The sequence below is a fragment of the Somniosus microcephalus genome, chromosome 24 (assembly GCF_052327205.1).
Source record: "Somniosus microcephalus isolate GS21.2 chromosome 24, FLI_Smic_1.0, whole genome shotgun sequence".
NCBI classification, from domain to species: Eukaryota; Metazoa; Chordata; class Chondrichthyes; order Squaliformes; family Somniosidae; genus Somniosus; species Somniosus microcephalus.
The window spans coordinates 2592903-2619495 of NC_141010.1; the positions used below are offsets into that span (position 1 = coordinate 2592903).

The 26593-nt window shown below is 50.1% G+C and overlaps 2 protein-coding genes across 6 annotated transcripts in view; both read right to left on the reverse strand.

Annotated features, from left to right (window-relative positions):
• Positions 1 to 6246, reverse strand: part of LOC147100956 (retinol dehydrogenase 8-like) — a 43824-nt gene extending 37578 nt beyond the window's left edge. Inside the window, exons 1-2 of the mRNA XM_085966064.1 lie at positions 3990 to 6246; positions 897 to 1058 (exon numbers count right to left, since the gene is read on the reverse strand). Coding sequence (XP_085822190.1) covers positions 897 to 1058; positions 3990 to 4122 — 295 coding nt within the window. The 5' untranslated portion in view covers positions 4123 to 6246. The remainder of the gene's footprint in view (positions 1 to 896; positions 1059 to 3989) is intronic.
• Positions 6247 to 15779: 9533 nt separating this feature from the next.
• LOC147100957 (growth factor receptor-bound protein 7-like) overlaps positions 15780 to 26593 on the reverse strand; it is a 263485-nt gene continuing 252671 nt past the window's right edge. For all 5 annotated transcript variants that reach the window (XM_085966067.1, XM_085966069.1, XM_085966065.1 and 2 more), the window contains 2 exons: positions 22051 to 22144; positions 15780 to 19627 (listed from right to left, as the gene is read on the reverse strand). In XM_085966067.1, coding sequence (XP_085822193.1) covers positions 19481 to 19627; positions 22051 to 22144 — 241 coding nt within the window. In that variant the 3' untranslated portion in view covers positions 15780 to 19480. The remainder of the gene's footprint in view (positions 19628 to 22050; positions 22145 to 26593) is intronic.

A 26593-nucleotide genomic window follows, 5' to 3' on the forward strand; every position in this document is an offset into this window, starting at 1 on the left:
TCAATGTCTGGCTGGCGAGGTTGAAACAGAAATGCATTTCCTCCTAAAATGCGAAAAATTCAACACATCAAGAAACATATTATTCAACAAGCTAAGCCAAACAACCCCAGATTTCAAGGAATTGGATGATCTGTCAAAATTGAGATTAGTCCTAGGAGAAGGAGACAGACCATACCTTGGGGCCAAATATGTAACAACATGTCACAACCTGAGGACTGTTTAAAATTAAGACTGTTTAAAATTAATATTGAACGTACCAAATGAAGTACAAAGACTGTTTAAAATTAATATTGTTTAAAAGTAATATTGTATGTACCCAACAAATGTCAAATCGATTGACACCTACAGAATGTTGGAAAACTGTACCTTTTTGCTATGTAAGCTTTGGCAATATGGTTCTCTGTAAACTTTCATGCCAATAAAGCATTTTAATTGGAAATTGGAAATTGGAAATTGGAGAAACAGAGAGAGAGAGAGACAGAATCAGACAGAGAGAGTGTGTATTGGACCCAGGTCTTTGTGATCTGACTTTATTCGCTGTAATGACCATATGACTCACAAGTGCTAAAACCACTGATTAAATTACGCTCAATGTCAAGGCACAGAATGTGTATGGAGCAGCGGGCAGTAAGAGGCTGTGTTTACAGGGCAGGTGATACGGAGTAAGTTCTGCAGGGATGTGAATTAAAAACAGAAAATGCTGGAAATCCTCAGCAGGTCGCTCAGCTTCTGTAAGAAGAGGCGGGTTTACGCTGTGGTCTGTTGCCTTGAATGGGGGCGGGGGGGGGGCTGATCCCACTGTGTCAGGGTGAGAGGTGCCACCTTTGACCCCCGTGGTATTAACACCCCCGGGGTTTGCATTCTGTACAGGGACTGAGAGTAATGTGGGTACGTACTGAGGATGTCGATGTGCTGGTTGGGGATGCTGTCTAGACACTTTCGAATCGACTTTTCATCGCATACATCCAGCTGTTGGATCTGCAGGGTATGGCCGCAGGCCTCTCCAGACGCCTCCTCCAGCCCTCTCCTTTTATTCAGGTTCCTCATGGTTGCAACGACTGCAAGAAGACAAAGCTTTAGGTACAGATTCAATCCCGAATAAACAAAAGGCATTTCATTGGACCCATGTGGGACTCACTGTAAATCCTCCACGAACTCTTCGTGTTTAGGATTAATTTGGTTCTTGTACCTTTGGGAAACTCCATGATCACCTCACTGCCCAGTATATTCCCTGTGCCTTGCTCCTGATCTACCCCCTGACCCCTGATCTACCCCCTGACCCCTGATCTACCCCGATCCCTGATCTACCCCCTGACCCCTGATCTATCCCCTGACCCCTGACGTACCCCCAACCCCTGATCTACCCCCTGACCCCTGATCTACCCCCTGACCCCTGATCTATCCCCTGACCCCTGACATACCTCCCGACCCCTGATCTATCCCCTGACCCCTGATCTATCCCCTGACCCCGATCTACCCTGAGCCCTGATCTACCCCCTGACCCCTGATCTATCCCCTGACCCCTGACGTACCCCCCGACCCCTGGTCTATCCCCTGACCCCTGATCTACCCCCTGACCCCTTGCACACTAATAGTGCAAGTGCTTACACAGTGGGCACGAAGTCGGAAACAGTTCAGCTGCATTGACCTCTTGCTGGGCCGATCTCGGGGAGCTTGTTCCGGTTTGTCATAAGCCAATCCTATTTCTAGCACAGCCCGAGGCAAATTACAAAGGCCAACCAGCTACTGTGTTCATCAGAAGTGGCAGGGATTTTGTTTCTTGGAGTCTTTACTCCCAACCCTCTGCTGCAGTGTTAACCCACACTCTCCTGCTGAGAATCACCTTCTCCAGGGCTCCTGCTGGGTTTCACTGTTACTCAGGGACATGAAGGGGACGTGGCTACAGAACGAGGTGTTGGAACCTCCCCTGATAACAGTTTCTGAATACGTCACTGCAGCTGGGACTGAGCCAGAACGACCCAGCTACCATCACAGGCATGATGGACCGAATGGCCTCCTTCAGTGCTGTATGATTTGATGAAACAATCCCCGTGTTGCTGATCCCAGCAGTACGGGCCTGGGATTGGTCGCAGAACCCTTGGGGCCAGTGTGGTGATGCTCGGGCCGTGCCCGTGTGTGGAGGGAGGATGAGGAGATGAGCAGTTCCGCTGTGGTGCCCGCTCTCCCCGCGGCGATACTTGGGCCGTGGCAGTGGCCGTGCCTGTGTGTGGAGGGGGGATGAGGAGAGGGGCAGCTTCCGCTGTGGTGCCCGCGCTCCCCGTGGCGATGCTTGGGCCGTGGCAGTGCCCGTGTGTGGTGGGAGGATGAGGAGAGGGGCAACTTCCGCTGTGGTGCCCGCGCTTCCCGTGGCCGGAGTCCAAGCTCACCAGAATAAATTCACCAATCCTCCGTACACAGTGAGGGCCCAAAGTGGGTGCGGCTCAGAGAGTCGGAGCGACAGCTTTGTAACTCTTATTTCCTCAGTTATTCTGGTTGTGTACAGGCTGGAAACAGCAAGAGGAAACCTTCGTATGATAGCAAAATACTGCAGATGTTGGAAATCCGAAATAACAACAGAAAATGCTGGAAAAACTCAGCAAGTCAGGCAACATCCGTGGAGAGAAATTTGAGTTGACGTTTCGGGTTTGACCCTTCTTCAAAACTGGAGAGAAAAGGAACTAGATCGAAGGCAGGGCTGCGATCGGACAAAAGAATAAAAGAACCAAAAGAAGTAAAAGAGATTAGAAGCTAGACGAGATGGTAATAGGCTGTGATTAGGTGTAAAGTGTACTGGCAGGGCAAAAGATAGCTGCCAGGTGTGAGAGAGAAACAAAAGGAAAGGGGGGGGGGGGGAAAGGAAAGGAGTGGAAAAATATAAGTGGAAATGAAATAGGGGCCGAGGTTATGATCTGAAATTGTTGAACTCGATATTGAGACCGGAAGGCTGCAGACTGCCTAATCGGAAGATGAGGTGCTGTTCCTCGAGTTTACGTTGAGCTTCCGTGGAACAGTACAAGAGGCCAAGGACGGTGAGGTCCGAGTGGGAATGGAGCGGTGAACTGAAATGACAGGCGACCGGAAGCTCGGGGTCACCCTTACGGACTGAACGGAGGTGTTCCGCAAAGCGGTCACCCAATCTGTGTTTGGTCTCCCCAATGTAGAGGAGACCGCATCGTGAGCAGCGAATACAGTATACTAGATTGCGAGAAGTACAAGTAAATCGCTGTTTCACCTGGAAGGGGTGTTTGGGGCCCTGGACAGTGGGGAGGGGGGAGGTATAGGGGCAGGTGTTACATCTCCTCCGCTTGCACGGGAAGGTGCCAGGCGAAGGGGAAGGGCTGTTTGGGGTGATAGAGGAGTGGACTAGGGTGTCTCGGAGAGAGCCTTCTCTTTGTTGGCACGAGACCAGCTCCAAGCTCTCTTTGTGCACGAGCGGTTATCCCTCCCCTCCTGACACAGGCCCAGCCATTACCCTGTGGGACTTGTGTCCAGCTCATATTGCACACATTCACGTGGCTCCAACAATAACAACTTGCATTTATATAGCACCTTTAATGCAGTAAAACGTCCCAAGGCGCTTCACAGGAACGTTAACAAAAAAAATTTGACACCGAGCCACATAAAGAGATATTAGGACAGGTGACATAGGGTTTAAGGAGCATCTTAAAGGAGGAGAGCGAGGCGGAGAGGTTCAGGGAGGGAATTCCAGAGCTCGGGGCCCAGGCAGCTGAAGGCACGGCCGCCAATGGTGGAGCGATGGACATCGGGGATGCGCAAGAGGCCCGAATTGGAGGATCGCAGAGATCTCGGGGGGTTGTGGGGCTGGAGGAGGTTACAGAGATAGGGAGGGGGTGAGGTCATGGAGGGATTTGAAAACAAGGATGAGAATTTTGAAATCGAGGTGTTGCTTAACCGGGAGCCAATGTAGGTCAGCGAGCACAGGGGGTGATGGGTGACATCAGCAGAAAAACACACAGCGAGAGTCTCACCTCTGAATCGCTTCTGTCCATCATTTGCTAGTTTAGCAGCAATAGCGAGTCCAATCCCGCTGGAACAGCCAGTTATCAGAACTACCTTTTGTTCCATTTTTCGTGATGGAGAACTTCCAGATTCCAGGAACATTTATATTCCAAATAATAATATTGCAATCCCGCAGTTCCCTGCACTTGGCTTTCTGTACACTGCGAGCCAGACTCTGACCATGTCTGAGGGTCTTATACTGACAGCAGCTGGTCAGAAAGGATCGACTTTGCTTCAAGTTGCTCTTGACTTTAATCTGTTAAGCTTTAAATAGGGAAGGCGTGCAGATGGATAACAATCTCTTTCCACATGCTGTTCTCTCTCACTGTTCTCAAATTCGACATCCCTGTTCAACAGACAGAAACACAAAGACTGGCTCACTTTACTCTGTAATCTCAAAGCCTGAATACTCAGTGTTCGTGTGTGAATCCTGTGTATATTATAGAGAATAGCAGCCCTTGTGTATATTATAGAGAATAGCAACCCCTGTGTATATTATAGAGAATAGCAGCCCCTGTGTATATTATAGGGAATAGCAGCCCCTGTGTATATTATAGGGAATAGCAGCCCCTGTGTATATTATAGAGAATAGCAACCCCTGTGTATATTATAGAGAATAGCAGCCCCTGTGTATATTATAGGGACTAGCAGCCCCTGTGTATATTATAGGGAATAGCAGCCCCTGTGTATATTATAGGGAATAGCAGCCCCTGTGTATATTATAGAAAATAGCAGCCCCTGTGTATATTATACAGAATAGCAGCCCCTGTGTATATTATAGGGACTAGCAGCCCCTGTGTATATTATAGGGAATAGCAGCCCCTGTGTATATTATAGAAAATAGCAGCCCCTGTGTATATTATACAGAATAGCAGCCCCTGTGTATATTATAGAAAATAGCAGCCCCTGTGTATATTATACAGAATAGCAGCCCCTGTGTATATTATAGAAAATAGCAGCCCCTGTGTATATTATAGAGAATAGCAGCCCCTGTGTATATTATGCAGAATAGCAGCCCCTGTGTATATTATAGAGAATAGCAGTCTCTGTGTATATTATAGAGAATAGCAACCCCTGTGTATATTATAGAGAATAGCAGCCCCTGTGTATATTATACAGAATAGCAGCCCCTGTGTATATTATAGGGAATAGCAGCCCCTGTGTATATTATAGAGAATAGCAGCCCCTGTGTATATTATAGAGAATAGCAGCCCCTGTGTATAGAAACATAGAAGATAGGAGCAGGAGTAGGCCATTCGGCCCCTCGAGCCTGCTCCGCCATTCAATGCGATCATGGCTGATCATCCAAATTCAGTACCCTGTCCCAGCTTTCTCCCCATACCCCTTGATCCCTTTAGCCTTAAGAAATATATCCAACTCCTTCTTGAATATATTTAATGAATTGGCCTCTACTGCCTTCTGTGGTAGAGAATTCCACAGGTTCACCACTCACTGGGTGAAGAAATTCCTCCTCATTTCTGTCTTAAATGGCTTACCCCTTATCCTTAGTCTGTGACCCCTGGTTCTGGACTCCCCGACCATCGGGAACATCCTTCCTGCATCTAGTCTGTCCAGTCCTGTCAGAATTTTGTAAGTTTCAATGAGATCCCCTCTCATTCTTCTAAACTCCAGCGAGTATAAGCCCAATCGACCCAATCTGTCCTCATACGTCATTCCTGCCATCCCAGGCATCAGTCTGGTGAATCTTCGCTGAACTCCTTCCATGGCAAGAACATCCTTCCTCAGATAAGGTGACCAAAACTGCACACAATACTCAAGATGTGGTCTCACCAAGGCCCTGTACAACTGCAGCAAGACATCCTTGTTCCTGTACTCAAACCCTCTCGCTACGAAGGCCAACATACCATTTGCCTTCTTAACCGCCTGCTGCACCTGCATGCTTACATTCAGCGACTGGTGCACAAGGACACCCAGGTCTCATTGCACTTCCCCTTCTCCCAATCTATTGCCATTAAAATAATAATCTGCCTTCCTGTTTTTGCCACCAAAGTGGATAACCAAAGTGTATATTATGGAGAACAACAGCCCTGTGTATATTATAGAGAATAGCAGCCCCTGTGTATATTATAGAGAATAGCAGCCCCTGTGTATATTATAGAGAATAGCAGCCCCTGTGTATATTATAGAGAATAGCAGCCCCTGTGTATTTTATAGAGAATAGCAGCCCCTGTGTATATTATAGGGGATAGCAGCCCCTGTGTATATTATAGAGAATAGCAGCCCCTGTGTATATTATAGGGAATAGCAGCCCCTGTGTATATTATAGGGAATAGCAGCCCCTGTGTATATTATAGAGAATAGCAGCCCCTGTGTATATTATAGAGAATAGCAGCCCCTGTGTATATTATAGGGGATAGCAGCCCCTGTGTATATTATAGAGAATAGCCGCCCTGTGTATTTTATAGAGAATAGCAGCCCCTGTGTATATTATAGAGAATAGCCGCCCCTGTGTATATTATAGAGAATAGCAGCCCCTGTGTATATTAGAGAATAGCAGCTCCTGTGTATATTATAGGGGATAGCAGCTCCTGTGTATATTATAGAGAATAGCCGCCCTGTGTATATTATAGGGGATAGCAGCCCCTGTGTATATTATAGAGAATAGCCGCCCTGTGTATATTATAGAGAATAGCAGCCCCTGTGTATATTATAGAGAATAGCAGCCCCTGTGTATATTATAGAGAATAGCAGCCCCTGTGTATATTATAGAGAATAGCAGCCCCTGTGTATATTATAGAGAATAGCCGCCCTGTGTATATTATAGAGAATAGCAGCTCCTGTGTATATTATAGGGGATAGCAGCCCCTGTGTATATTATAGAGAATAGCCGCCCTGTGTATATTATAGAGAATAGCAGCTCCTGTGTATATTATAGGGGATAGCAGCCCCTGTGTATATTATAGAGAATAGCCGCCCTGTGCCCTGTTCAGTGATTATCTCCCTGGCCCCTGGTGTTCTGTCTATCTGACTCGCTGTGTATTGCAGATGTTGCTCTGCGGAATGGCTGCTGTCTGGGTTGTAGGATAATGTCTATCAGCCAATGGGGCGAGTGTTTGTCAGGCAGGTGTCATAAGAACATAAGAGCATAAGAAATAGGAGCAGGAGTCGGCCATTCGGCCCCTCGAGTCTGCTCCGCCATTCAATAAGATCATAGCTGATCTTCTACCTCATCTCCACCTTCCTGCACTATCCCCATATCCCTTGATTCCCTTAATATTCAAAATTCTATCGATCTCTGTCTTGAATATACTCAACGACTGAGCCTCCACAGCCCTCTGGCGTGGAAAATTCCAAAGATTCACCACCTCCCTGCATCTACCCTGTCAAGTCCTGTAAGAATTTTGTATGTTTCAATGAGATCACCTCTCATTCTTCTAAACTCTAGAGAATATAGGCCTAGTCTACTCAATCTCTCCTCATTGGACAATCCCCCCATCCCAGGAACCAGTCTGGTGAACCTTCGTTGCACTCCCTCTATGGCAAGTATATCCTTCCTTAGGTAAGGAGACCAAAACTGTGCACAATACTCCAGGTGTGGTCTCACCAGGGCCCTATATAATTGCAGTACGACACCTTGGCCTATAAATTGGGTTGAGGTGCCAAACTGGCGCCAAATTCGCCTGGGCGCTGGTTTTTGCGCAGCGTTCGCAGCTGTAGCGATCGTCAGAAATTCAGTTGAAGCGCCCCTAGAGGGAGACGGGGTGAGGCTCGAGGCGCTCCGCGTCCCTCTTAGGGCGCTGAAACTGAATATCGCAGCGCAACGTGCCGCAACGCCACACGCTGCGGCACGGCACGCTGTGGTACTGCAGGCCTTCCTCCCACTGTTAAGGGGGAGGGGCCTGCAGCAGCGCGATCCCCGCTCGTGAGTGCCGGCAAAAGAGCCCGGCACCAAGGAGAAGTGCCGGGCTCTTGGGAAACAGCCGGACGGAGGTGCTGGCAGGCCGCCAAAAAAGCGGCCGCCCCGCACCTCCACCTTAACTTGCGCCTCTGCCGGCGCAGCAAGGCCCCGTGAACCGGGCCCGGGTAGCGAGCGGTGCTACAGCGCTGTTCGCTACCAAATATCGCGTTCGGGGCGCGAATGGGGCGCTGCGCACACCGATGACGTCATCGGTGGCGGCGCAGCGCAAATGGCTAACGCCACCATTAGCGCCCCTGCTGAATATCGCGGGAGGCGCAGCCAGTGGCGCTACAGCCACTGACTGACTCTTTAGGCGCTAACAGGTGGCGCTACTCACCCAATTTTTGCCCCCTTTTCTCTTATACTCAAATCCTCTTGTAATAAAGGCCAACATACCATTTACTTTCCTAATTGCTTGCTGTACCTGCATGTTAACTTTCAGTGATTCGTGTACAAGGACATCCAGGTCCCTCTGAACACCAACATTTCCCAATCTCTCACCATTTAAAAAATACTCTGCTTTTCTATTTTTCCTACCAAAGTAGATAACTTCACATTTCTCCACATTATATTCCATTTGCCATGTTCTTGCCCACTCACTTAGCCTGTCTATATCCCCTTCAAGCCTCCTTGCATCCTCCTCACAACTTACATTCCCATCCAGCTTTGTATCATCAGCAAACTTGGATATATTACATTTGGTCCCCTCATCCAAATCATTGATGTAGATTGTGAATAGCTGGGGCCCAAGCACTGATCTTTGTGGTACCCCACAGTTACAGCCTGCCAACCCGAAAATGACCCGTTTATTCCTACTCTTTGTTTTCTGTCCGTTAACCAATCCTCAATCCATGCTAGTATATTACCGACAATCCCATGAGCCCTAATTTTGTTTAATAACCTTTTGTGTGGCACCTTATCGAATGTCTTCTATAAATCCAAATGCACCACATCCACTGGTTCCCCCTTATCTATTCTGCTAGTTACAGCTTCAAAAACTCTAACAGATTTGTCAAACACGATTTCCCTTTCATAAATCGGTGTTGACTCTGCCCAATCCTATTATTATTTTCTAAGTGCCCTGTTACCACGTCCTTAATAATAGATTCGAGCATTTTCCCTACTACTGATGTCAGGCTAACTGGTCTGTAGTTCCCCGTTTTCTCTCTCCCTCCTTTCTTAAATAGTGGGGTTACATTTGTTACCTTCCAATCTGTGGGAACCGTTCTAGAATCTGTGGAATTTTGGAAAATGACAACCAATGCATCCACTATCTCGATAGCCACCTCTTTCAAAAACCTCGGATGTAGGCCATCAGGTCCAGAGGATTTATCGGCTTTTAGTCCCATTAATTTCTCCAGTGCTACTTTTTTACTAATACTAATATCTTTCAGTTCCTCATTTTTGCTAGACCCTTGGTTCTCCACTATTTCCGGGAAGCTTTTTACGTCTTCTTCCATGAAGTCAGACACAAAGGGCTGGATTTTACCTTTCGGTGCGGCCTAGGGGTGGGACAGCTGCCTTCTGGGTTCCGATCCTGCCCCCAACGACGTCCGGCGCACAGACGCTATTTTGCGTCAATTGGCCTTGTTAAGCCCGCCCTGCGGGCTTGCCGGCCAATTAGGAGAATGCCGGTGTCAGATGACATCAGTTGATGATGCGTCATCTGACGATTTTCATAAAGGGGCCACACACAATTTTTTTTGACAGGTGATTTTTCAGTGTTTGACAGCATTGAGGTGCTGCAAACACTGACAATCACTGTACAAAGGTGAGCCTTTGCACCTAGGCTCTCCAGTGATTCCCTGCTTGGGCTAGAACAGATGGCAACTGCAAGTGAGGTTACGGAAGCGCTCTGTCACTGGTGGGAGAGGTTCTCCCAATGAGGTGCGACTACACAAAGACTTCAAAACTTGTTACCTACAGAAAAGTTTAAATACATTAAAAATTATTTTCCCAACATTTTCTTACCTCTGAAACTCACCAGTGTGCCATTGGATTCTTCACACCACTTCTGCAGCTGTCATCAATGAAGAAACATTACAGTAGACCCACAGCATGCCACACTTACCCTGGCGTGGTGTCTGGACGTCAGGAAGCCCCCAGTAGAACTGTCAAAATTGGAAAAAGTCTCTTAACTACCTGTTAACTACCTGTTAACAAGCAGTTAAGTGCCTATAATCCTCATCCCGCCGCTAGGTGTCGGGTCCATGTGCAAATCGGGGACCCGACACCCGGGAAGATTGTATGTAGGCGGGTTGACAGCAGGTTCAGGACTCGCTGTCAATCTTTGCAATTTTACCGGATGTCCCGCCTCCAAACCCGCCTCCTGAGCACTGGCAAAATTCCCCCCAAAATATTTGTTTAATTTCTCTGCCATTTCTTTATTCCCCATTATATTTTCTCCTGTCTCAGCCTGTAAGGGACCCACATTTATTTTTGCTAATCTTTTCCTTTTTACATACCCATAGAAGCTTTTACAGTCAGTTTTTATGTCTCCCACTAGTTTACTCTCATATTCTATTTTCCCTTTCTTTATCAATTTCTCGGTCCTCATTTGCTGAATTCTAAAATCCTCCCAATCCGCAGGCTTACTACTCTTTTTGGCTACATTATAAGCCTCTTCCTTTGATCTAATACTATCTTTAACTTCTCTTGTTAGCCACGGTTGGACCACTTTTCCTGTGGGGTTTTTCTGCCTTACAGGAATGTATATTTGTTGTAAATTATGTAATATTTCTTTAAATGTTAGCCATTGCTTGTCCACTGTCATACCTTTTAATGTAATTTCACCCCTCATACCTACGTAGTTTGCTTTGCTTAGGTTTAAGACCCTAGTTTCGGATTTAACTAAGCCACTTTCAATCTCAATATAAAATTCTATCATATTATGGTCACTCTTCCCTAAAGGCCCCTTTACTACAACGTTATTAATTAACCCTTTCTCATTGCGCAATACTAGATCTAAAATAACCTGTTCCCTTGTTGGTTCCTCAACATACTGATCTAGAAAACTATCTTGCATACATTCCATGAATTTGCCTTTCACACTATTACTGCAAATTTGGTTTGCCCAGTCTATATATAGATTAAAGTCCCCCATGGTTACTGTATTACCCTTGTTACATGCGCCTCTAATTTCCTGATTTATACTCTGCCCTACAACTACTGTTTGGGGCCTATAAACAACTCCCACCAATGTTTTCTGCCCTTGCATGTTTCTTAGCTCCACCCAAACTGATTCTACTTCTTGATTTTCGGAGCTAAGATCCTTTCTCTCTACTGTCTTTATCTCATCCTTTATTCTCAGGGTTGCCCCTCCTCCTTTTCCATTTTGCCTATCTCTTCTAAAAGTTATACAAAGCTAGGTGGGACAATAAGCTGTGAGGAGAACACAGAGTCTGCAAAGGGGTATAGATAGACTGAGTGAGTGGGCAGTAAGGTGGCAGATGGAGTATAATGCGGGGAAATGTGAGGTTATTCACTTTGGTAGGAGGAATAGAAAAACAGAATCTTTTTGAAATGGTGAGAAACTTTCAAATGTTGGTGTTCAGAGAGATTTGGGTGTCCTCGTGCAAGAAACACAGAAAGCTAGCCTGCAGGTACAGCAAGCAATAAGGAAGGCAAATGGTATGTTGGCCTTTATTGCAAGGGGTTGGAGTATAAGAGTAAGGAAGTCTTGCTACAATTGTACCGGGCCTTGGTGAGACCACACCTGGAGTACTGGGCACAGATTTGGTCCCCTTATCTAAGGAAGGATATACTTGCCTTGGAGGCGGTGCAACAAAGGTTCACTAGATTGATTCCTGGGATGAGAGGGCTGTCCTATGAGGAGAGATTGTGTAGAGTGGGTCGATACTTGCCAGTATTTAGAAGAATGAGAGGTGATCTCATTGAAACAAGATTCTGAAGGGGTTGACAGGGTAGATGCTGAGAGGGTTCGCAGATGGTTGCAGTTCTGACGAAGGGTCATTGACCTGAAACGTTAACTTTGTTTCTCTCTCCACAGATGCTGCCTGACCTGCTGAGTATTTCCAGCATTTTCTGTTTTTATTTCAGATTTCCAGCATCCGTAGTATTTTGCTTTTGTAGATGCTGAGAGGTTGTTTCCCCTGGCTGGAGAGTCTAGAACTAGGGGGCATAGTCTCAGGGTAAGGGGTCGGCCATTTAAGACTGAGATGAGGAGGAATTTCTTCACTCAGAGGGTTGTGAATCTTTGGAATTCTCTGCCCCAGAGGGCTGTGAATGCTGAGTCTTTGAGTATATTCAAGGCTGAGATCGATAGATTTTTGGACTCAAGGGGAATCAAGGGATATGGGGATCGGGCGGGAAAGTGGAGTTGAGGTCGATGATCAGCCATGATCTCATTGAATGGTGTAGCAGGCTCGATGGGCCGAATGGCCGACTCCTGCTCCTATTTCTTATTTAGCAGAGATGGGGTAAAATGACTAATTAGGGAGAGGATGGTTAGTCATTTATTGAAACCTGGTTACCATGGTGTCATTGCGGTTGGTCCTGGCTGTGTTCATGAAACTCATAACAGTCCTTTTTCAAACTGAAAGGTTAATATCTGCCGGGCTCAATAGTGACACTTACACTCTGGTTTTCACAGTCTGTTGCCCCTGACAGATCCTCAGGACTGACTGAGAGCTGGTTGTTACTTTTACGAACATACAATACTGACAGTCAGCAATCTGATTGTAGGATCAGTTTGGTGGAAGACAGACTTTGATCTGAGTTAATCCCATCCTCCCAGAACATAAACCCTACCCAGCTGGAGTCCAGTCTTATTTCAACTGCCCTTCCTCACAACCTACTCCAGTTTTTAATCACCTTCTGTGTAAAGAAATACTTTCTGACATCTGTCCTAAGTTTGCCCTCACACTCAGGCCCTGCACCCTCCTGCCCTGCTGTATCTGGAAGCATTGTTCCAGGTTTCCATTCTCTATCCTTTTAAAGATCTCGTACGCCTCTACAAGGTCTCCACTGAGACATCACCTCGAGGCTGAAGGTTTCAGAAGGTCAGGAATGAAATACAGGGCGCTTGTCGGAGTAGCAAACTAAGTTTATTTGAAATCATTTGAAACAGAAACCAATCTTTTGTAGAAAAATACATGAACAGTTTACTGGCCTTGTGAATATTTACAATATCAGGGAAAGAGGAGAAAAGCAAATGATGTCACCTCTAAAGGAAAGATAAAGTTCAAAGTAAAATTATCAGAGAAAATTCTTTAATTCCACAAATCATGAAAAGAGAATTAGCGGAAGTGACAACATTGGATATAATGGCATAACCATTAACGCAAACCGCATCATTAAAGTAATGATGTCACTGTTGCGCTGTGGTACGTAATTCACTAAATATCATCCTGAATAAAATCTCCAGGATTGTACAATGAAGCAATCTAATTATTTCAGTGATTGCAAAAACATGAAACCTTATTTTGCTTCTATTTTTGCAGAAGTTTTGTTTCATTAAGCAACTTGCCAAGGCTTCTTCGGCAGCACCTCCCAAACCCGCGACCTCTTCCACCTAGAAGGACAAGGGCAGCAGGCGCATGGGAACACCACCACCTCCAAGTTCCCCTCCAAGTCACACACCATCCTGACTTAGAAGTATGTCGCCGATCCTTCATCGTCGCTGGGGCAAAATCATGAAACTCCCTCCCTAACAGCACTGTGGGAGTACCTTCACCACACGGACTGCAGCGGTTCAAGAAGGCGGCTCACCACCACCTTCTCAAGGGCAACTAGGGATGGGCAATAAATGCTGGTCTTGCCAGCGACGCCCACATCTCAAGTATGAATTTTTTTTTGAAAGTTTTATTTTATTCCTTACACTGGCTCCCAATGTTGGAGGTGAATCTCCTGATTGCAGGGATCTGGGAGCTGGGAGTCAGCACTGGTTCTGTGAGATCCACCTGGTCAATTGTAAAGGATTTTATTCTTTCTTTTTAAACGTACCATAATCTTTGCTGCCATACCCTGAGCCCCGTGTGTGCGGGTGCTGCCTGCACTGTGCAGTGGCGGGAGGAGATTGTCAACGCCAGCAGAGCCCAGCAGCTTCAGTGAAGTCCAGCTGAGCAGGATGTGCTGCAGGTGTGTGAATCTACACAAACAGGCTGAGATAGAAGCAATACGCAGCTTTGAGCAGCCAGCCGCCCCGCCCCAATCTCTGGAGTGGGTAAATGCTTAGGTGCTTGACCAATCAGCACACCCAGGTTCAACAACAACAACAACTTGTATTTATATAGCACCTTTAACGTAGTAAAATGTCCCAAGGTGCTGCACAGGAGTATTATAAGACAAAAAATTTGACACTGAGCCATATAAGGAGAAATTAGGGCAGGTGACCAAAAGCTTGGTCAAAGAGGTAGGTTTTAAGGAGCGTCTTAAAGAAGGAGAGAGAGGCGGAGAGGTTTAGGGAGGGAATTCCAGAAGTTAGGGTCCAGGCAGCTGAAGGCAGGGCCGCCAATGGTGGAGTGATTAAAATCAGGGATGCACAAGAGGCCAGAATTGGAGGAGTGCAGAGATCTCGGGGGTTGTGGGGCTGAAGGAGGTTACAGAGATAGTGAGGGGCGAGTCCATGGAGGGATTTGAAAACAAGGATGAAAATTTTAAAATTGAGGTTCACCTGGGAATAGCTCTGATGGTAATCTGGTAAACTTTCTGCTCCGCTATCCTGCTAGTTAACGTCTTGCTAGTTAACTTCAGTCTCTGCTGGACTCAATCCCTTGTGTCCGCCTCTCAATGAGCCACTGTGCGAGGGCAGGGGTTCACGAGTCTCTCCAAATTGTGACCAGATTTCAGGATGGACATTGACAGGTGGAGGAGCACAGACACTGGATTGAGCTTTTAGTGAGGGTTACACTATTGCTTGATGTGGGAAGGAGAGGCTCAGACGCTCTGGGTTGAAGCCCGGGATCCCTGGCGAGCGCTTGGTGCACCAGGATTATCAGCCTCGGCCCCAGCTTGTGTTCATTCGTTTTCAATCTGTGCGCCTATTACTGAATTGTTAATTTGGGAGACAACAGGTTCTGTCCCATTATCTTAATGTGAGAGGATGTTCTGGTCCTAAATCCAACTATTCCAAAGATCTAGCAGGTGGATATGATGGCCCTGAGTGAGAGGCAGTGCTGAGGCAAAACACTTCCTCTTGGGTTTGGAAATTAAACGTCTTTCCTGTTACAGGCCCTGAAATTAATTCTTGCCAGTTCGGGATTTGTCCCATGGCTGATGTCGGGATGAGCAGGCACTTTCACTCAGTGTTCTGGAGACACAATCGCTGAATCGCAATTAACGGGAGGACCGTTTCTCCGGCCTGGAGTTTCCTCCGCACTTGCGCCGAGCTACACGCGGAATCTGGGCGCAAACTAATCGCGCGGCTTAAAGATCGCGGAATTCTCGGCGTAAGTGAATTATGAGCGTAACTGCAATCCACCTGAGTTTCCTGGATATTTAACATCCATCCAATCAAATCCTCCGTCTGAACGGGCCACGCCCACAGTGCTGGCCGCGCCCCCCGCACAGGCCCTGCCCCCCGCACAGGCCCCGCCCCGCACAGGCCCTGCCCCCCGCACAGGCCCCGCCCCACACAGGCCCTGCCCCCAGCACAGGCTATGCCCCCGCACAGGCCCTGCCCCCCGCACAGGCCCCGCCCAGCACAGGCCCTGCCCCCCGCACAGGCCCCGCCCCGCACAGGCCCTGCCCCCAGCACAGGCCATGCCCCCGCACAGGCCACGCCCACCGATCAGCTGGAGTTTCCTCCCCTGTGTACAGGATTGTTCCGGTCGCTCTCTCGCCATTGCGGCCAGATTTTCAGACACAGCAAGGAACCAACATCAATTATCTGGTGTTTAATTGCAATTTTTTGAACATTTTATAAAGAAATTCTCCTCACTGAGACCTGCTCTGTATTTTTTGTTCCTTACAGTGGATTTTTATGGCACATAAATCACATTGAAAATTGAAAAACTTCCCCGATTGCAGCTTCTGTGCTGGATGTGTGTGAATGATGCTTAAATGAGTTGAAACCTTAAATTTTGATCCACAGAAGAAATATCCTGGCGTGTGTTCGCCGTGTCCTTGTTTACGCTGACTTAGATAATTGGTGTTTCCTGATATCAGCAAACTGGGCTGATGTTTGGGTGCAAGCTGCTGGTTCCGGAGCCCCTGTCCGGAGCCATGTGTCCGGAGACCCTGTCCAGAGACCCTGTCCGGAGCCGTGTGTCCGGAGACCCTGTCCAGAGCCGTGTGTCCGGAGCCGTGTGTCCGGAGCCTGGACACTGCCCGTTCCTGCTCCGCTAGAATGGAGTGAAGCCGGGGAGGGAGGGAAGCGAGTCCCATCCCGGCCACAAATTAAAAGTCCGGCAATAGACTGCACCCGCTGAAAATTCACAAAGTCTCAAGTCACCGAGTGTAGGGAACAAAAATAAATTTCTGGCAGCTAAAGAGAATCAGCAAATAAGTTATTTAAAAATTCTTTGTGAACGACAGAATAAAGTGATTTTCTGAGTCATCACTTCGTCCTGGACAAGGCTCGAATGAAACTCATTTTCTCAAGTTTTAAAACACGAAAAAAGCGTGCAAACCAATTGGAAGGAGTGCCAAGTGATCGGGCTCCGACTGCCTTTGTTTAATGGGCTCTGCTCCCTGTGCGGAGACTCCTTTAACCGGCTCACCCAGGGAAGACAACTGATCAGGTCCACAGCTTGACCAGAGCAGGGCCTGGCCCTGAGTGTAGCACCAACAGAGGCTGAATCTGAGCAAGGGCCGGACTGCGGTCACTCACAGGTCACTCTTCCTACAAATTCAACAAGCAAATGTATAGAAAAGTATGGGTAATATATTTAAATATTTTTACACTTGATTCATACTCTATAAATCTATAAGAATATAGACAGTAAGGCGTAATGTCCCTTTAAACCCTACACAGTGTAGAGAACACGATAAAATTAAACAACAGTGCAGAATAATCGATCCCGGTCACTCCCCCTGCTGGTCACTCTCTCCCTCGGTCACTCTCTCTCCCTCGGTCACTCTCTCCCCCGGTCACTCTCTCTCCCTCGGTCACACTCTCTCCCCCGGTCACTCTCTCCCTCGGTCACTCTCTCCTCGGTCACTCTCTCCCTCGGTCACTCTCTCCCCGGGTCACTCTCTCCCTCGGTCACTCTCTCCCTCGGTCAGTCTCTCCCTCGGTCACTCTCTCCCTCGGTCACTCTCTCCCCCGGTCACTCTCTCCCCCGGTCACTCTCTCCCTCGGTCACTCTCTCCTCGGTCACTCTCTCCCTCGGTCACTCTCTCCCCGGGTCACTCTCTCCCCGGGTCACTCTCTCCCCGGGTCACTCTCTCCCCGGGTCACTCTCTCCCCCGGTCACTCTCTCTCCCTCGGTCACACTCTCTCCCTCGGTCACTCTCTCCCTCGGTCACTCTCTCCCTCGGTCACTCTCTCCCTCGGTCAGTCTCTCCCTCGGTCACTCTCTCCCTCGGTCACTCTCTCCCCCGGTCACTCTCTCCCCCGGTCACTCTCTCCCTCGGTCACTCTCTCCTCGGTCACTCTCTCCCTCGGTCACTCTCTCCCCGGGTCACTCTCTCCCCGGGTCACTCTCTCCCCGGGTCACTCTCTCCCCGGGTCACTCTCTCCCCCGGTCACTCTCTCTCCCTCGGTCACACTCTCTCCCTCGGTCACTCTCTCCCTCGGTCACTCTCTCCCTCGGTCACTCTCTCCCTCGGTCACTCTCTCCCTCGGTCACTCTCTCCCTCGGTCACTCTCTCCCCGGGTCACTCTCTCCCACGGTCACTCTCTCCCACGGTCACTCTCTCCCTCGGTCACTCTCTCCCTCGGTCACTCTCTCTCCCTCGGTCACTCTCTCCCTCGGTCACTCTCTCCCTCGGTCACTCTCTCCCCCGGTCACTCTCTCCCTCGGTCACTCTCTCCCTCGGTCAGTCTCTCCCTCGGTCAGTCTCTCCCCCGGTCACTCTCTCCCCCGGTCACTCTCTCCCCCGGTCACTCTCTCCCTCGGTCACTCTCTCCCTCGGTCACTCTCTCCCCCGGTCACTCTCTCCCTCGGTCACTCTCTCCCTCGGTCACTCTCTCCCTCGGTCACTCTCTCCCTCGGTCACTCTCTCCCCCGGTCACTCTCTCCCCCGGTCACTCTCTCCCCCGGTCACTCTCTCCCCCGGTCACTCTCTCCCTCGGTCACTCTCTCCCTCGGTCACTCTCTCCCTCGGTCACTCTCTCCCTCGGTCACTCTCTCCCTCGGTCACTCTCTCCCTCGGTCACTCTCTCCCTCGGTCACTCTCTCCCTCGGTCACTCTCCTGGTCACTCTCTCCCTCGGTCACTCTCTCCCTCGGTCACTCTCTCCCTCGGTCACTCTCTCCCCCGGTCACTCTCTCCCCCGGTCACTCTCTCCCCCGGTCACTCTCTCCCTCGGTCACTCTCTCCCTCAGTCACTCTCTCTCCCTCGGTCACTCTCTCCCTCGGTCACTCTCTCCCTCGGTCACTCTCTCCCCTGGTCACTCTCTCTCCCTCGGTCACTCTCTCCCCCGGTCACTCTCTCCCTCGGTCACTCTCTCCCTCGGTCACTCTCTCCCTCGGTCAGTCTCTCTGCCTTTGTTGCCTCCCTTGGGGAATTATATCTGAGCCGCTGAGGTCAGGAAGCTCAGAAGGGAATTCGTGAAAATTCCGGCTGGGAGGCCAAGAATGGCGACCCCTCACTGATTGGCTGATCGCCGTTACATTTAATTTACACTCGGCTTCAAACTCAGTGAATCCTTCAGCCCTCGGTTTTCTCCACAGAATTATTAATGCAGCTAAGCTCACGGGCAGCGTGTGGAAGAGATCCACACACACTATTTATAGCAATTGTGAGTTCTAATGCTGACTCTATCAGATTGAGCTAAGCTTGTGTTTACAAATCAAGCAGACAGCGGGTAAAAGGGAACGATTGACTGCCGCCTGGCACTGTGTGACCCGTGTGTGTGACTCAGACACTCGGATCCATGTTGTCTATGTGGGAGCTGGGGTAAGGAGAGTCGGGTGATTTCAGATCTGATATTGGCGCAGGATGTAGGGAACTGGCCCAAATGGATTGTGTGCTTTGCACCAGGGGAATGACATGATTTGCTCCAGGGGAATGAGTGTGTTAACACTCTGCCCGGGGACCCGGGCTCCTCGCGTCCGCTCACCCTCTCTACCGGGAGTCGGTTTCAATGATTAAATAATGTTTCTATTTATCACATGACTTATTTTCGTACTGTAGAAGCAGTGTGCTTGTCCCGTGACCCCAGGTCACACACCTTTAAGGAAAGTCACACCCCTGTGACCTCCGCAAGCTGCACCCTGACGAGCAGCCTGGACGGGCGGGATCGTGAGGTCTGCAAAAAATTGGAAAAATCTTCACAAAGTAGTTTAAAAATCGAACGGCAGGCGAGAACCAGATATTCCTTCACATCCACTTTAACCGCGCGCTGGGTCAGGGGTCAGGGGCCAGGGGTCAGCAGTGAGTGTATCAATAGGGCCGGTGTTCCGGGTGCGGGGGCTACAGGGCCACCCGGGTACAGTAATGTTTCAGGCTGCAGGGCAGCACGCCCCTGTTCACCTGATAGAAGTCCACCAGTTGAATGAGGTCGGTGAACTTCGTCTGCCCGGTGTCCACGGTGAAGTAGGTGTGGCCATCCTCCTCGCACTGGCAGAGAGAGAAAACACACCTTTAAAAGCCGCTCCCAGCGCCGCATCGCATCCCACTCGGCCACTGCTCGCTTGCCCTGCCCCTTGGCCAATCGCGGGGCCTGGCCTGGTTGGGCAGTGTTGGTATAGCTCCAATCTGGCTCTGAGAGTCTGTAATGGAAGGATTGACTGGCAGGAAAACCTCCCTCCCTCCGGGGAAAAACTCTATCTCCTCCACTCTGAGCCCCAGGAATGATTCACACATCCGGCAACAATATATTTCATTCTCACAAACTCATTGTTTAGTCCAAACCCCCATTCCACAGACACTGACTCTCACTGGGGTACAGTTCCACAGACACTGACTCTCACTGGGGTACAGTTCCACAGACACTGACTCTCACTGGGGTACAGTTCCACAGACACTGACTCTCACTGGGGTACAGTTCCACAGACACTGACTCTCACTGGGGTACAGTTCCACAGACACTGACTCACTGGGGTACAGTTCCACAGGCACTGACTCTCACTGGGGTACAGTTCCACAGGCACTGACTCTCACTGGGGTACAGTTCCACAGACACTGACTCTCACTGGGGTACAGTTCCACAGGCACTGACTCTCACTGGGGTACAGTTCCACAGACACTGACTCTCACTGGGTACAGTTCCACAGGCACTGACTCTCACTGGGGTACAGTTCCACAGTCACTGACTCTCACTGGGGTACAGTTCCACAGACACTGACTCTCACTGGGGTACAGTTCCACAGGCACTGACTCTCACTGGGGTACAGTTGCACAGACACTGACTCTCACTGGGATACAGTTCCACAGACACTGACTCTCACTGGGGTACAGTTCCACAGGCTCTGACTTTCACTGGGGTACAGTTCCACAGACACTGACTCTCACTGGGGTACAGTTCCACAGGCACTGACTCTCACTGGGGTACAGTTCCACAAACACTGACTCTCACGGGGGTTCAGTTCCACAGGCACTGACTCTCACTGGGGTACAGTTCCACAGACATTGATTCTCACTGGGGTACAGTTCCACAGACACTGACTTTAACTGGGGTACATTTCCACAGACACTGACTCTCACTGGGGTACAGTTCCACAGACATTGAATCTCACTGGGGTACAGTTCCACAGACACTGACTCTCACTGGGGTACAGTTCCACAGACACTGACTCTCACTGGGGTACAGTTCCACAGGCACTGACTCTCACTGAGGTACAGTTCCACAGACACTGACTCTCACTGGGATACAGTTCCACAGACACTGACTCTCACTGGGGTACAGTTTCACAGACACCGACTCTCACTGGGGTACAGTTCCACAGCCACTGACTCTCACTGGGGTACAGTTCCACAGGCACTGACTCTCACTGGGGTACAGTTCCACAGACACTGACTCTCACTGGGGTACAGTTCCACAGACATTGAATTTCACTGGGGTACAGTTCCACAGACACTGACTCTCACTGGGGTACAGTTTCACAGACACCGACTCTCACTGGGGTACAGTTCCACAGACACTGACTCTCACTGGGGTACAGTTCCACAGACACTGACTCTCACTGGGGTACAGTTCCACAGATACTGACTCTCACTGGGGTACAGTTCCACAGACACTGACTCTCACTGGGGTACAGTTCCACAGACACTGACTCTCACTGGGGTACAGTTCCACAGACTCTCACTGGGATACAGTTCCACACACACTGACTCTCACTGGGGTACAGTTTCACAGACACTGACTCTCACTGGGGTACAGTTCCACAGGCACTGACTCTCACTGGGGTACAGTTCCACAGACACTGACTCTCACTGGGGTACAGTTCCACAGACACTGGCTCTCACTGGGGTACAGTTCCACTGACACTGACTCTCACTGGGGTACAGTTCCACAGGCACTGACTCTCACTGGGGTACAGTTCCACAGACACTGACTCTCACTGGGGTACAGTTCCACAGACACTGACTCTCACTGGGGCACAGTTCCACAGACACTGACTCTCACTGTGGTACAGTTCCACAGACACTGACTCTCACTGGGGTACAGTTCCACAGACACTGACTCTCACTGGGGCACAGTTCCACAGACACTGACTCTCACTGTGGTACAGTTCCACAGACACTGACTCTCACTGGGGTACAGTTCCACAGACACTGACTCTCACTGGGGCACAGTTCCACAGACACTGACTCTCACTGGGGTACAGTTCCACAGACACTGACTCTCACTGGGGTACAGTTCCACAGACACTGACTCCCACTGGGGTAAAGTTCCACAGACAGTTGGTCTGTGATCTTCTGGATTGATATTCCTGGACACTGTGAGGTCTTTTTGGGACTGGGGACTGCGATCAGTACACAATTGCTGGCTGCAGAGCCCTTCAATATCGCTATCATGCAGTAACTGTACGCAGGATTACCGGAACAACCAGGAAGTGCTTGGTCTTGTAATGGTGGCTGAGGGTCAGCACGAAGCTCTTGGGTGTCCTCTGGCTCTCCCGCATCAAGAAAACACTGAATCAAATGAAAAGGACGCAAGTAAATACCTCGACCTCAGATCGATACTGACAGTGAAATCAATTCTCACTCATTCCAGCTGTTTGTTTCTGATTCTTTTCCCAGTTCAATCTGTGAACCCCAATATCATCACTGGGGAGACTGGTGTAACACACCACTGAGTGACAGTGTGAGGGAGCTGGATTAACATCAGTAGAGATACAGTCAGTAATACAGGGCGCTGGGGGAGAGGGGTTACTGAGTGACAGTGTGAGGGAGCTGGATTAACATCAGTGGAGATACAGTCAGTAACACAGGGTGCTGGGGGAGAGGGGTTACTGAGTGACAGTGTGAGGGAGCTGGATTAACATCAGTAGAGATACAGTCAGTGACACAGGGCGCTGGGGGGAGAGGGGTTACTGAGTGACAGTGTGAGGGAGCTGGATTAACATCAGTAGAGATACAGTCAGTAAAACAGGACGCTGGGGGAGAGGGGTTACTGAGTGACAGTGTGAGGGAGCTGGATTGACATCAGTAGAGATACAGTCAGTAACACAGGGCGCTGGGGGAGAGGAGTTACTGAGTGATAGTGTGAGGGAGCTGGATTAACATCAGTAGAGGTACAGTCAGTAACACAGGGCGCTGGGGGAGAGGAGTTACTGAGTGATAGTGTGAGGGAGCTGGATTAACATCAGTAGAGATACAGTCAGTAACACAGGGCATTGGGGGAGAGGGGTTACTGAGTGACATTGTGAGGGAGCTGGATTAACATCAGTAGAGGTACAGTCAGTAACACAGGGCACTGGGGGAGAGGGGTTACTGAGTGACATTGTGAGGGAGCTGGATTAACATCAGTAGAGATACAGTCAGTAACACAGGGTGCTGGGGGAGAGGGGTTACTGAGTGACAGTGTGAGGGAGCTGGGTTAACATCAGTAAAGATACAGTCTGTGATGAAATATATTCCATTCATCACTGCCTGTTTTCTGTGTCTTGTAACTGCCTGCTTTCTGTTCCTTTGCCCTTCCACCAGTCCTCATGTATTATGTATTGGAATGTGCTGGAACTGGTTGTGTGCAGGGCTCCGCCCATACCTGGCTCCTTTGTAATCTAAGTTCAGTCGGGCATCAGCCTCCTGAAGGAAGACATCTCTCTATTTTACGTGTTATGTTCTGAGTTAATAAAAGCCTTACTTTTGTTCTGCTAACTTCGAGTCTCGGAATAATTGAGGCACATCAATTTTATTAACTCAATTTTCAACACTATGGATCAACTCCTGAAACCCGAACGTTTGGATTTGGATCAACATGCTCCGGACGCATCAGCACGCTTCGGACACTGGTTTGACTGTATGGAATTCTTCCTGGACAATTCCGCAGCCGTCAAAGACGCTACGGACACTGCGAAGATGAGACTCGGAATGCTACGGAATTGGGTAAGCCACCGGGTTTACCCCCTCATCCAAGACGCCGATACGTACCTGGCCGCCTGCAACACCTTAAAGGCGCATTACCAGCAGCCTACGAATGAGGTGTATGCTAGGCATCTACTCGCTACTCGCGCACAGCGACCTGGGGAATCGGTGGAGGAGTTCCTAAGCATCCTGAAAAAGCTTGGCAAGGACTGTAAGTGCCGAGATGTAAAAGCCGCAGTGTACACCGACGAGCTTGTTCGCGATGCCTTTATCACAGGCCTCAGCTCCACTCACATCCGGCAAAGACTGCTGGAAAAAACGGAGTTGGACCTGAAACAGGCTGCGGACACTGCGCGGTCCCTGGAGATGGCCCAGAGAAACTCGGACGCCTACTCTTCAGCCCGCGCCGCCCACGCCGCCACGTGTGCGCCGAGGGCGCCGCCATCTTGGAAGGCATCTTCCCCGCCCGGCAGCCCGACACCGGCGGGGCCCAGCTCTCCCCCCAGAAGCCCTACGACAGCCGCGACGCGTCAAGGACCCAACTGCTACTTCTGCGGGCAGCCAAAGCACACCAGAAACCTGTGCCCGGCGAAAGGCACCACCTGCTTTAAGTGCGGTAAGAAGGGGCACTTCGGGAAGGTGTGCAGAGGGAACCCCGCCGGAAAACCAACTGCCGGAAAACCCGCCACCGCCGCGTGTGCGCCGTGGGAGCGGCCATCTTGGACGCCATCTTGCCCGACCTCGTGGGGTCCGCCATCTTATGAGCAGACAGCGTGGACGCCATCTTGTCTCGATCAGGGCCCTACAGTGGCATCGGTCACAGTGGACCAGACCAGGCCGCATCCGCTATCCAAATCAATGGTGGACATCGAGGTAAACGGGTGCCGGGTTAAATGCTTAATTGACAGTGGAAGCACGGAGAGTTTTATCCACCCTGAACTGGCACAACAACTCTCCCTAAAGGTGGTCCCTGCTCAGGGTACCATCTCTATGGCCGATAAAACCCAGACATCGACCATTCTGGGTTACTGCACGGTACAATTGTGCGTTAACGGAACTGTGTATGATAATTTTAAAGTATTAATCATGAAGAATCTATGTGCGAGCGTGATCCTGGGTTTGGATTTCCAGTGCAACCACCAAAGCATCACGCTCAAGTACGGTGGGTCCCAGCCGCCCCTCACAGTGTGCGGTCTGGCTACCCTGAAGGTAAAGCCGCCTTCGCTATTCGCGAACCTTACCCCTAACTGCCGGCCAATAGCGACCAAAAGCAGGAGGTACAGCTGGGAGGACAGGCGGTTTATCGTGACCGAGGTAGACAGGCTCCTGAAAGAGCGCATTATTGAACACAGCAACAGCCCGTGGCGCGCCCAAGTGGTAGTGGTAAGGGGTAGCGAGAAGAAACGGATGGTGATCGACTATAGTCAAACGATCAACAGGTACACCCTACTAGACGCCTACCCGCTACCCCGCATATCAGAAATGGTGAACCAAATCGCCCAATACCGGGTGTTCTCCACCATCGACCTCAAGTCAGCGTACCACCAGCTCCCTATCAGACCAGAGGACCGCCCGTACACCGCCTTCGAGGCGAACGGACGCCTCTACCAATTCCTCAGAGTCCCCTTTGGGGTGACGAACGGGGTCTCGGTCTTTCAGAGGGAGATGGATCGCATGGTCGATGACCACCACTTGCAGGCAACCTTCCCCTACCTCGACAACGTCACCATCTGCGGTCACAACCAGCAGGATCACGACTCGAACCTCGAGAGGTTCCTGAAAACCGCACAAAAACTCAACCTCACCTATAACGAGGACAAGTGCGTTTTCAACACCACGCGCCTCTGCATACTGGGCAGCGTGGTGGAGAATGGGGAAATCGGACCAGACCCCGACCGATTGCGCCCCCTACGGGAGCTGCTCCTGCCCAACACTCCCAAAGCCCTGAAAAGGTGCCTGGGGTTATTTTCTTACTATTCCCAATGGGTCCCCAACTACTCTGACAAAGCCCGCCCCCTCTTGAAAGCATCCTCTTTTCCGCTCTCTGCTGAGGCCCACGCCGCCTTCAAAAGCATTAAGCAGGATATTGAGTGGGCCACGCTACAGGCAGTGGACGAGAACACTCCATTTCAAGTGGAAAGTGATGCGTCCGACTTCGCCTTGGCGGCCACCCTCAACCAGGCGGGGCGGCCCGTAGCTTTCTTCTCGAGGACCCTCCAAGGCCCCGAGATCAGACACTCCTCCGTGGAAAAGGAGGCCCAAGCCATCGTGGAGGCAGTGCGCCACTGGCGCCACTACCTAGCCGGCAAACGCTTCACCCTACTTACCGACCAGCGGTCGGTAGCGTTTATGTTCAACAATAAACAGAGGGGGAAGATTAAAAATGATAAGATTCTTAGGTGGCGGATCGAGCTCTCCACTTTCGAGTACGACATCATTTACCGGCCAGGGGCCCTTAACGAATCCCCTGACGCCCTCTCACGAGGGATGTGTGCCAGCGCCACCGAGGATCGGCTACAGACCCTCCACAACGACCTCTGCCACCCAGGGGTCACGCGGCTGTTCCACTTCATAAAGTCCCGTAACTTACCCTACTCGATTGAGGAAGTTCGGTCTCTGACCAGGAACTGCCGCACTTGCGCTGAGTGCAAGCCTCGGTTCTACCGCCCAGATAGAGCCCACTTAATCAAAGCTACACGGCCCTTCGAGCGGCTCAGCTTAGATTTCAAGGGCCCCCTCCCGTCCGTCGACCGCAATGTTTACTTCCTGAACATTGTGGACGAATACTCCCGTTTCCCATTCGCCTTCCCCTGCCCAGACATGACCAGCGCCACGGTCATTAAATGCCTCAACAGCCTGTTCTGCCTGTTCGGTATGCCGAGCTATATCCACACGGATAGGGGGGCGTCCTTCATGAGTGAAGAGCTACGCCAGTACATGCTGTCCAAGGGGATCGCCACGAGCCGTACCACCAGCTACAACCCCCGGGGTAACGGCCAGGTGGAGCGAGAGAACGGGACAGTGTGGAAAGCAGTCACTCTAGCTCTAAGGACC